Genomic DNA, 12,633 nt, shown 5'->3' on the forward strand with positions numbered 1-12,633 from the left:
GAAAGCTGTATTGGAATAGCAATCCTCTCGCATCTGTAAACAACTTCAAAGCTTTCTGGGGTTTGCTTTTACCGGCAATTTATGCCCTCTTTCTCAAAGATAGCCATGCCAATAACAAACTTATTGAAAACGAGAAAAGGAGGGGAGAAACTCCGACCTTGTCAGCCATTGTCTTGGTCCCTAGAGTGTCAAGCTGCATTGGAGAAACTCAAAAAATTATTTGCACCCGAATCTGTTCTCAAACGCCAATCCTGAAAAGCAATTCATCATTCAAGCAGATGCAAGTGACATGGCTGTGGGTGCTGTTCTCTTACAAAAAAAAATCACTGTGGGGAATTACAACCCTGCACTTACATTTCCTGGAAGCTAACTAATACAGGGAGGAGGTTGGCTGTTTGGGAGAAGGAGACTTTTGCGGTATGATGGGCACTACTAACATGGCACCACTTTTGGGAATGGGGGGGAGATATCTTTGGAAGCGTGGACTGATCACAAAAATTTGGAAGCTCTGAAACTCTCCCGCAAATTATCCCCGAAATAAGTCCAGTGGGCTCAATACTTCAGCCATTTAAGTTAGGTTAAGCTACTTCCAGGGGGTAAGAATTTTTTAGCTGACACTTTGTCTAGAATGCCTCAGTTCAAATGACATTGAGAGGAAATCATTAATTCTATCATTCCTCTACCGCAATCTGCCTCAAAAATAACCATTAGAACTCAATTGTGAAAGTAATCCACGGTCCTGATGACTGCCTACTGAAAACACTCAAAGAGTAATTAGAGACTGACACCTGATTCAAGGACAATAAAACTCTATTAACCATTTAGGGAGGGCTATCCTGGAAGGGTTCTAAGCTGTACCTTCTGAGTGCCCTCAGGATCAAAGCCCTTCATTGCAGTCATGTTGCAAAGCAAGCTGGTCACTTTGGGTTCCTGAAAATGTTACATTTGGTGTGAAGGCAATTTTGGCGGCCAGGCATGAAGAAAGACATTGAGAGTTATGTGAAAATTGTGCCACCTGTGCTGCTATGAAGAAACATCCTGGAAAGCCTCCATGGCTCTTGCAGCAAGTAGCTGACCCTTCCCAGCTTGGGAAGAAATAGCTATGGATTTTATAGTGGACCTGCCTGAGAACAAGGGAAATACTGTAATATGGACTGTGATTGATCTATTTTCCAAACAAGCTCATTTCATCACTTGTTCAGGGCTCCCCTCTGTGCAGAAACTGACCAAGATGTTTTTGAAGCACATCTATCAACTCCACGCAGCTCCTAAATAGATTATTTCAGACAGGGGGGTGTTCAATTTACTGCAAAGTTCTGGAGAGAGTTAAGCTTATTGGGTCTACTCAGGGGCTTTCATCAGCTTTTCATCTGAGTACTAATGGAGCAGCTTAATGTATGAACTCAATGGTGGAGCAGTACCTCAGATGCTATGTTAATTACCAGCAGACTAATTGGGCCGATCTCCTGCCTTTTGCTGAAGTAGCCTATAATAATACTGTGCATAGAAGCACTAGTCTTACACCATTTAAGATAGATACTTGGAGGGATTTTGTGCCTATGTCTGAGTACCCCCAGGACCCACCTGCCTCCCAAACTCTGGATCAGTGAGTGACCTCCTTCCAAAGTGTTTGGGCAATTGTCAAAAAAGCCTTAACCCAAGCCACTAAGGTTTACAAGGAGCAGGCTGATAAAAAAACGTTCCTCTCAAAGACCATTTTATGTTAGGGAAAAGGTTTATCTTTCAACTAAGTATTTGAGATTGAGGTTACCCAGTAAAAAATTGGGGCTAAAGTTTCTGGGTCCTTTTCCTGTCATCTGAATCATAAATCCTGTTACCGTGTAGTTAAAGCTTTCACAGCTTTTTGGGAAAGTCCACCCTGTGTTCCATTGTAGTTTGTTGAAACCTGTGTCTGAATCCCCTTTAAGACCTATTCCTAAGAAGCTGCTGGTTCCAATAGTGGTAGAGGGGGAGACACATTATGAAATAAAATGAATTCTTGATTCCAGGTTATACAAGGAGAAGTTACAATACCTTGTTCAGCAGAAAGGCTATCCACTGTCAGAATCTAAGTGGGTGAAATGTACAAATGTGAAAGCAGACAGGTTGATAAAAAAAAATTTCGACAAATATCCTCACAAGCCTCAGGGAAATACTTAACATTGTTTTTGTTTCCCCAACCTTTTCACCCATTGTACCACGTTTAAGATAAGGCAATATCCAAGTACTACCAGTCGCCCAGCAAGGTGTCAAAAACTTGACACCCCCCCAAAAGGAAAAAAATGATAAAGTACAGGTAGTCCTCGACTTACAACAATTCACTTAGTGACTGTTTGAAGTTATGATGGCACTGAAAAAAGTGACTTATGACCATTTTCCACACTTAAGACTGTTACAACATCCCCAGGGTCATGTGATTTACATTAGGATGCTTGGCAACTGATTCATACTTATGACGTTCAGTGTCCCAGGGTCATGTGATCACCTTTTGCAACTTTTTGACAAGCAAAGTCAATGGCTGGGGGGGCATGGCCAGCTCATCACTGAGGTTGCGGGGTGCCTGTGGGGGGCAAATCCGTGGGTCTCTGGTGGAGGGGGTGGGACTGGGGTGGGTGCCTTCCTTCCCTCCCTCTTTCCCATTGTCCCTTCCTTTCTTTTTTCCTTCCTTCCCTCCCTCTTTGTCCCTTCCTCCTTTCCATTATCCCTCCCTCCCTCTCATTGTCCCTCCTTCCCTCCCTTCCTTCTTTGTCCCTTCTTTCCTTCCTTCCCTCCCTCCCTTCCCTCTTTGTCACTTCCTTCCTTCTCTCCCTCCCTCCCTTCCCTCCCTCCCATTGTTCTGCGCTATGACGCCCAGACCCTAGCCTGGTTTTGGCAGGCAATGGAGGATTCTCACCACACAGAGCAGCCGGGGGTGAAGTGAACTGGCAACATCACGGCCCTGCCTGTGCACACGCAGAGGCAGAGGAGAGTACATGCTTGAAGGTGGCCGCGCGCGCACCTCTCCTTTGCTTGATCTACTGAGGCTGGGCGTGGCTGGCAGCTTTGCGCCTGCAGCAGGAAATCTTTGCAAGCAGGAAATCTTGCACGAGAATTGCAGCTGGGTATTTCACACACACACACACACACACACACACACACACACACACTTTCCCTGGCTTGCTCCACATCTGGGGTTTCCTTCCTTGTGAGGAGACCCACAATATTTCCTGCTTGCAAAAGGAGGGGAAACCCCCTGCCCCACCGCTTGCCTTCTCCTTTTTTTCTGCAAGGGAGGGGAAAGGAGTAAGAGCAGAAGCAGCGGACAAGATTGCAGCCCAGCCCAGAGAAGGGGAAGGCAGAGCCAGTTGGAGAATGTGTCTTTCTCCCCCCACCCCCAGAGGGAGAAGCCCCTCTTGCCTGCCTGCCACCACGGCAGCACCATGCAAAGCTGCCAGCCATGCGACACTCCTGGCTGCTTGCTGCTTGCTATGTGAAGCCCCAGGATCAGCGGACTACCCAAGCAGCACCTGTTGAGCCCCATGGGCCCGACACTCAAAGGAGTGGGGGGGAATCCAACACCGGACTGCTGCCTCCCTGTCCATTCTCCTCCAGCTCTCCTGGATGCTTTTTTTCATGTGCGAACTCAAGGAAACTTTCCTAGACTAGATTCCACCAGTAGTTTCAAAGAAGGAACCGAGTCCAAAAAAATCTTTGACAAAGTTTCCCCACATTTTTTTCCAGCCACATGCCAAAATTTGCCATGGTTTGGGTTTAAATCATGAACCCGAAGCAGACAGAAGGCTTCCCAATCGCCATTCACTGTAACAGGCGCCCCAACCGCTACAAACCATTAAATCTATCCATTAACAGCAGAATCAAACGGAGTTTTTTTTCACCTCCTATCTCTGCAAGTTCTCTGTTTGGTTTTAGTAATTAGGCAGTGGATTGTTCACAGGAAGAAAAGGAAAACTTACTAGCTCCTGGTATTAATTTTGCCTCGAACTCTGGCATTTTCTCTGCATCCAAAAGATGGTACGGGGGGAGGGGGGTGCAGTGGAGCTAGGGGGCTTCCTGGAACATTATGTCCCAATTCCTTACTCCTCTCTTTCCACACACCTCCTACTGCTTCTACCCCCAACCACCCTCCAGTTTTTAGGAAGCGAACAAAAGGCTGCTAAGGCTGTCCAGAAAAGCCAAAATGTATGATCCAGCACAGAACCAAGGTGGAAGGGAGGGAAGAGAAACTTGTGTGTGTGTGTGTGTGTGTGTGTGTGTGTGTGTGTGTGTGTGTGTGTGTGTACAAACACACATACACACATGCCCTCACCCACAAATCACAACACCAACCCAAGACCTGCCAGAGCCCCTGTTCTCCACCCCCTAGCCAAACCCTTCCACCAACTTTCTGACAAATTACAGCCCTGCATCTCGCCAGGCTTGCCGTATGCAAACAGGCAGGAGATGTGGTGCTATTTGAACTTCTCAGACATGTCGCACAAATCCTTTGGACCCTGGCTCCCAGCAATCTCGCTAGCTCGCTTTCTGCAAGCAAGTGAGCTGTGCAGGAGTGTGTGATTGGGTTTCTCAGCACAGCTCAGCTGTAGTTGCACAGGCTGATCCCGCACTCCTGCCCAGTTAACTTGCTTGCAGAAAGCAAGCAGAAAACAAGAAAGTGAGCTGTGCAGGAGTGTGTCATTGGGTTTCTGTAAAACAGTGGGGGGGAGGGAGTCAGGTTGGTGCGTTTTTCCCTCCATGCCCACATTCTGATGGCATCGCCTGGCGTGCATCAAGAAAACAAACGGCCTCGATTCCCACTTGCTGCTGTGGGATGAGTCCTCCAGGAGGGTGCGCACCATCTGGCCGTTTTGCTTTCCCTTCCATAAAGCCGGGCACATCGGGAAGAAGAAAGGGGGGAGGAAAAGAAGATGGACACCTACCTGCTGAAGGACTGGATGTCTCTGTCCCCTTCAGGCTCAGGCTTGCTTCTGGGGGAAGGTTGCTGACAATGAGTCCAAGGGGAGGGCGGGGCCTCACTCTGCGCCTGCGCTTTTCGCGCGCCCTGATAGGTTCCTGCAGGCTGCCGGCAAGCAGCATGTTCTCCAGCAGCAAGTGAGCTGGTAAGGAACGGGGGGGGGAAGGCAGGGGGAGGTGGGTGGGAGGAAGGTGACACCACGTACCACCAGCTAGGTGCTCGCGTACCACCAGCGGTGCACGTACCACCGGTTGAAAAGCCCTGCCCTAAAGGAGACACTTTCCTTTTGAGGGGGGGTGACAGTCAACTCTACAATGGGCATGGCTGCAGCCATTTTTTCTTCCCATTCTAGGTTGCCACATAGATCGGAGGGAGGAGTGTTGCCCAAGTGCTTTGTTAGTCATAATAATCTTCTGTCCTGTGGGAACCAAGGTCATCTGCTGTTCCCACAACTAGGGACCGGGCATTGCATAAAAAGCCTATCAAATGAGCTTATTGAGGAACATAGTTGCTTGCATAGTTTTGTGGGTGGGACATTTAACTGTGTAATTGGGTAATTGTTACTTGTGTATTCAGACTTGATTTTGCTTTTGACTGTGCAGATACTTTGTAACTAATAAACATGTTCTTTGAGGGATTTTCAAGCCTTGGAGTTCTGATTTATTTGTCTCTTATCTGTCGGAACCATCACATTCATATGATGATAAAAGACATAATCTTAAATGCCTTATTTCCTTTTCAGAATAAAACTTATGCAATATGTGATCTATGGAATTGCATCATTTTTTTTCTTGTATGGAATCATTCTGCTAGCAGAGGGTTTTTATACCACAAGTGCTGTGAAGGAGCTGCATGGTGAATTCAAAACAACAATCTGTGGTCGTTGCATCAGTGGAATGGTGAGTATGTTTTAGCATAAATCAACTATTCCTCTAGTAAAAGCTTTCAAGTGTCAGATTAAATTTTATCAATAATGCACAACTGTTCCATTGCCAGATAGTATTTTGTACTTGGAAGGGCTGTTCACAAATCCGTCTTCAGAGATACTGACCTTATCAGGACATCCTTCATTCTGAAAAGCAACAGAAATCATTTTCAGATATGTATTTTACCACATATCATTTGATACAATCTGAGGCTTCCTTGTTCATATTTTCTTGTAAATTCCTTCCTGTGCTTCCAAGTATATGAAATACAGTTTGGAACGCTTTTCTTACTGCCTACAAATGCAAAATGCTCAAATTTGCCATTAAAATGAAAAATGTATTGTTTCATTAGAAAAGAATTAACCTAGGTTTTGAAGAAAGTGTTATTCTTTACATTTTTGCAGGCTAGTTTTGTGTTTACTTCAGGATCTTTATTGATCCAGTTTATTTTTCCACTAGATTTTAAAGCTGAAGCTATTTAATCTCTGATCATCTAAGATATAGGAAGGTCACTAACATTTTGCTTCCTGCTTGTGAGCTGGCTCTCTACTGATGTGCTTGAAAGACAGATCATTATTTTCTGTGGTCATTGTTTAATGTGCTTAAGAATTAGGTTGAATTTATCTATTTGTGGTGTAATATTTTGTATTTTGTATCTTTCTTCTGTTTTGTTTTTTTTCATGAAAACAGTGAAATTAATTATGTATTCTTTTAGAGGTCAGACTTGAATTGAATTGAATACTTTATTTGGCTAAGTGTGATTAGACACACAAGAAATTTGTCTCCATTACAGAAGCACTCAGTGTATATGCAAAGCAACAAAATAATAATAATACCAATAAAGGAGAAGAAATAAAGTAGATAATGATAAATAATAACACCATGGTGTAAGGACCTTCCCCAACTGTCCCTCTCAGGAAATCATGACTCTTGACGCTGTGTGGTTACTCAAAAGAACTTTTACTGAGAAGTAGTGACTGCAGTAGAATCAATCCTAATCTGGCATTCCCATGCAAAACAACAAGCTATTCTCCCCATATTGAAACTCAACCCACCCACCCCCATGTCCACCTGCAGCAATACAGTGCTGCAAGGTTGTTTTGAGAACATTGAAGCACAAGACTGATAACAGTTCATCTTCAGGGCACAGTGACCTTGGTGTCAGGCTGGAACTGACTGGGAGGGAGTCCTTTCTGTCCGAAGACGATCCCCCTCCCTAATTCCCAAACAGCAAAAGTGAAAGTATGCAAAGAATGCTTCCCCAAAGAGGCCTCCTCCCCAATCCACCAGGATGGCAGGGCACCTGAAAAAGGGGACCTGACACACAGCCAAACTACATGGACATTAGATAGCACTGTGAGAATTAGGTGTTCAGTTGAGTGATAGCACGAGGGAAAAACACTGTCCCTTGTCTAGTTGCTTTGGCATACAATGCCCTATAGCACCATGGAAAGGGAAGGATTTGAAACAGTTAATGTCCAGGATGTGAGGAGTCTTTAGATATCTTTGCAGCCCTCCTTTTGACTTGTGCAATATACAAGTCTTCTATGGAAGACAAGATGGTTGCAACTGTTCTTTCTGCAGTCTTCCTTTCCATTGGACTCTGCACCCTGTCCTGTTTGGTTGCTGCACCAAACCAAACAGACCTAAGAGTTTTCCCTTGGCAGTAAGACCAGGTTCAAAAAAGGGCATTTAAAGATTTGTTTATCAGATTTTTACCTATTGAGGGTGTCAGATAATTTCTCATCCTAATTAACATGTCAGAACCCTCTCTGTCTATGGGCATGGGGTTTCTTGTTCTTTTCGGGTTCTGCCATTCTCCTGGGGGGTGGTGGGAAGGGGGAAGCTTGTGGTTGCTGATGTGTATTTCCTTTGCTTTGTTCCTTGCTCTATCCTCTTTGATGTTTCTCTATCGGGGTGAGAATGGAATGTGCCTCTGGCCATCTTGTTCTGTTCCAGCCTACTACTGGCCCTGCAGAAAAGGCAGGGACAACCCCTTTACAAAAAGCAAAAGGCTGGAAGTAAGCCCGCCAAATTTATTTACACAAAACAGATCCAAAACAGAGCAAACTGAGCAAAACAAAATACGAACCACTAAAACAGGAGCTATTCAAACGGTTGCCTTCAGCAAACCAGCCCTCCCACACATTCCCCTTTTAAACAGTTCAAGGCGTGGCTTCTCTCTGCCTCCTTCCGAGGTGCCCCATTGCCTTCCTCTGTTTACTCCTGATTGACTGCCTCCTGCATCGGGCGTCCTTGAACAGGGCCAGCTGTGGGTCATCTTCATCCATGCTGTCAGGCTCACACAGCTGGGTTTGCGTAGTAACCAGATGGGAGGGGCCTGGCTGAGAGCTCTGCGAAGCCTCAGAACTGTCCTCTGCAGGCTCTCCAAACCCCCCTCCTCCTCCTCCTCCTCCTCCTCCTCTGAATCGTCTGACCCAACTGCCGAACCCACAGGCTGACCCTGAATCACAACACATCTGTCTTATCTCCAGGCATGGAAGAAGCGGCACAGAGCTTTGGAAATGGCGCCTTATCACTCTGTTCCTATAGTGTTTTCACACCTGTGGATTGGCCTGTTTGAACCGTCCAGATGGACAGTTGGGCTAGGGTTACCATTGACTCTTTTGACTTACTGATTTGTGCAGGAAACCCTCAATCCTGCCTTCTATTCCTGCTGTCAACATCTCCCAATAAAAGTTCCTTTTGAAATGATGTCCATTTCAAGAGTTCTGCTTTCTTGGGAGGACTGATTGAGGCAGGTCCTTACATTAGGCAGGATCTGCAAAGTGGTCAACCTGAGGGAGAACACCTTCCGTGCGGACCATGCAAAAGATGTCAAACCAGGGGGGTGAGAGAGGAGAAGGCAACCTTTGTGGGGAAGCTCTCCCAAAGGCTGACCTGAGCGGGAGCAGCTTGGATTCCTCCAGCTCGCCTGATGAAGCCATGACCAGAAAAAGTTGGGAGAAGCCGAGATGGTCAATTGGCCTTGGAAAGAAGGAAGAATGGGAGGCGAAAGCCAGGTAGGTGACCCTTAAATGTGGCAGCCACCAACCAGGATGGAAGCCGGAAATGGAGAGGTCACTCAACCTCACTGAGGAGGATGAGATTCCAGCCCGATCCAACCACTTCCTCAAACAAGCCATCAACCTGATGGTGGAAGCTTTCAAGCCCCATCCTTCCGAGGTAGGTAAAATGAGGACTCAGATTGTTGGGGGCAATTAAGCTGACTTTGTAATAATGCCGCTTGAGGGGTGTGTGAAAGCCCTAATAAGCAGGCATATACATAGAATGAAGGCTACTGCTAAGTTTGTAAGCCGCCCTGAGTCTTCGGAGAAGGGCGGGATATAAATGGAATTAAAATTTTAAAAAAGACCCCTGCTGGGGCTCAATGGGGCTGAGGATGGTGGAGGAGGAATGTTGGGAAAGCAAGTTGGTGAACCCTGGTTCCTCTATCAGTGCACCAGAGGCTATGGAGGTCATGGCTGCAGCAGCCACCCCAGCACGAGCCACCCCAGCTGGGGGGGACAGGCACCAAGTCAGATGGAGAACCGACTGGCCTGGTTGAAAGGTCCCACTCTTAGGAGTGAAATATGATGGGACACCTCAGCAGCTGGGATTCTTCCTAGCTACATGGAGGAATATGGTTGAGACATCCCCAGTGACAACGGATGGGTGAGAGTGATGACAATGGCCCTGAAGGGAGCAGCAGCTCACTGGATGGTGACCCTACATGATGCCGATGCTCCCGAGCTTTGGAACTTCAACCAATTTGTGGCTGCCCTGAGGAGGAGGTTCGAGAACCCCTTAGCTGACCAAAAGGCCAGAGAACACATTACAACAGTGAGGCAAGGTCGTTTACCAATGGCTGAGTATATGGAGGAGTTTAGAGACCTGGCGTGCTGTCTCAACTGGCCAGAGGAAGTCCTAGTGGGTCATTTCAAAGACAGGCTGAATTATGACCTGTATGACACTTGCATCACCAGGAGAGATCCAGACTGCCTCCACAACTGGTGTATCCTGGCCAAGAAAGCCGAGATCAACCAAGCCTGAAGTCTGGGATGCCTGGGGCGAACCTGGAGACGCTCCCCCCCAAGGGAAAATGAGAGGCAACAAAAAAACCCACCGCAGCACCACGCTCAACGGCTTCCTTCAAGTGCAGTAAGGAGGGGCACTGGGCTGCAGAATACCATTCAAAGACTCCTGCATGCACACCTGACCAATGTGGTGGAGGGAACCCTGGGAACACTCCGCAATGACCAGGGAGACCGGCATGAAAAGTGCTGAGGTCATCAAGGTCTGTTCTCACGAGATCCCAGGAGAAGGAACTCCGGGTCCGACTGGAAAACCACCTGACTCTCCTGACAGCAACTCAGAAGACAAACCCCTGGCAAGTGGACCCATTGCACCCCTCACCAGAACCATAGAAATTTTAAGTCCAAGGATGCTGACTCGGGTTGCATCTGTTGCCTCATAAGCCCCCCCCCCCCTTGGTGGGGAATCTAGGAATTCTGGTGAGGAAGTTGAAGAAGCCAATTTTGTTTGGCCAATTAGATGGGTCCATCTCAGGAGGGATCCCAGCCACCCTTGCCATGCAGCCTATCCAGCTCACATTGGGGGATCACAAAGAAACTTTGACTTTTATAGTAACCCCTGGCATGGAGTGGCCCAATATTGGGGATGACATGGTTGAGGAAGTGGAACCCAAGGGTGAACTGGAAGACTGGAGAGTTGAGGTTCCCAAAAGAGAAACCCACTGTATGGGGGGAGACTGCAGGATGAAAAGAAAAGGAGCCCCAGAGGTGATAGCAGGTGCGAAAGACCGGGGGTTGGATACTATGCTTGAGGAATACTGGGATTTAGCTGAGGTGTTCAGTGAAGAGCAGTCCAACAAACTCCCCCCCCCTTGCCCTACTGACTGTGCCATTGAGATCCTACCAGAGGCCAAACTATGTAAACCAAAAATGTACTCAATGACAGCCCCCCAGGAGCTGGAAGAATTACAGAAATTTATAGAGAAAAATTGGGCACGAGGTTTTATACAGCCAGCAAGAACAAAAATGGCGGCTCCGGTTTTGTTCCAAGAAAAAAAAAGGTGGATCGTTTCGCCTCTGGATAGACTACAGGTCCTTAAACGCAAAATTGGACCTACGAGAGGCATATTACCAGGTTAGGATTAAGAAAGGAAATGAGTAGAAGACGGCATTTAACTGCCCCATGGGGTGCTTCCAATTTAGAGTCCTCCTATTTGGACTGCAGGGAATGCTAGCAGTGTTCATGCAACTAATCAATGAGGTCCTCCAGGAGCACCTCTACAAGGGGGTTCTCGTGTATTTGGATGATACCTTAATTTTCACCAAAACAAAGGAGGAAAACATAAAATAAACTGCGGGCCGCTGACTCTATACCAAGCTATCAAAGTGTGAGTTCCATAAGGAAAAGATTGACTATTTGGGATATTACATATCTCATAATGGGATAGAAATGGACCCAGAGAAAGTCAAAGCAGTGCTGGAATGGTCACTACCACACACAAGGAGGCAATTACAGAGTTTCCTGGGATTCGCTAATTTCTACCCTCAGTTCATCCTCTCCTTTGCACATATTTTAAATATTTGTGGACAAGTATACTTTCTCCCCAACTTTAAATAGTTTAGGATCTACCCACTTCTTTTCTCCTTGCACTTTCTAAGCTTCCCTAGCCTCATCTAATGCCTTTCTCACTACCAGCCACATATTCTGGAGTTGTGTAATCCACTCCTTCAGGGAGGGGATGGTGGTTTCATTGACTGGCAATTTGGGCATTGGTTGAAACTTTGTCCTGTTGCAACCTGGAATGCAGTGTAACCCATGCTGGAGTGAACAGCATTGTTTTAAGCCACTTCCACAAACGGAAGCTGATCGGTCCAATTATGAAAGCATCTTAAATATTGTTCCAAGACTGAATTCAAACATTCTGTCTCACCATTTGTTTGCAGATGATGACTAGATGACAGGCTCTGGGTGGTCCCCAGAACATCCAAAAATGCTTTCCAAAACCCTGAAGTGAATTACACCCCTCCGTCTGAGATTATGCATTGTGGAGCCCCATGCAGTCAGTAGATATGTTGTACAAACAGCTTTGCTAGAGTCTTGGCCATGGGAATCTTGGTGCATAGAATGAAGTGCACCTGTTTGGAGAATAGGTCTGTCACCACTCAAATGACTGTGATCCCTGTGCTCTCTGGTAACTCCATGATAAAATCCATGGAAATCTCTCGCTAAGGTGCTGATGGGCTTGCTACCACCTGTAATAGGCCCAGTGTTTTATCCTGCTTTTGCTCTTTTCTCTTTGATGTTTCTCTATCAGGGTGTGAATGGAATGGAATGACTTGGAGAGGAACTAAGAAAAAATTAAGATGGTCCTTAAATAAATCTATATTGAAAGAAAAAGAATTTTTACAACTAGTGACAAAGGAAACGTATTTTTTCTTCAAAATAAACAAGAAAGAAGAAACATTGCTTCAAAATGTGTGGATACGGCTAAAGCATATTTCAGAGGGTTGGCTATAACTTATATCGCTAAAAAGAATAACAAAAAGAAACAACTACAGTTAAAGTTGAAGGGAGAATTCAGAAAGTTAGAATCAGAATTACAAATAGATCCACAAAATACTTAAGAAACAAATGGAGAAAATAAAACATAAATTAAATTTAGCCGAGATGGAAATAATGGCTCAAAACAGATTAAAAGGGCTAAACAGAACTTCTTTGAAA

The 12,633-nt window shown here is 46.0% G+C and overlaps 1 protein-coding gene across 1 annotated transcript in view; it reads left to right on the top strand.

Moving 5' to 3' along the window:
* Window positions 1-12,633, top strand: part of GPM6B (glycoprotein M6B) — a 226,866-nt gene that overhangs the window by 195,478 nt on the left and 18,755 nt on the right. The window contains exon 3 of the mRNA XM_081327050.1: window positions 5,694-5,850. Coding sequence (XP_081183176.1) covers window positions 5,694-5,850 — 157 coding nt within the window. The remainder of the gene's footprint in view (window positions 1-5,693; window positions 5,851-12,633) is intronic.

The sequence above is a fragment of the Vipera berus genome (assembly GCF_964194415.1).
Source record: "Vipera berus genome assembly, chromosome: 4".
Classification (NCBI taxonomy): domain Eukaryota; kingdom Metazoa; phylum Chordata; class Lepidosauria; order Squamata; family Viperidae; genus Vipera; species Vipera berus.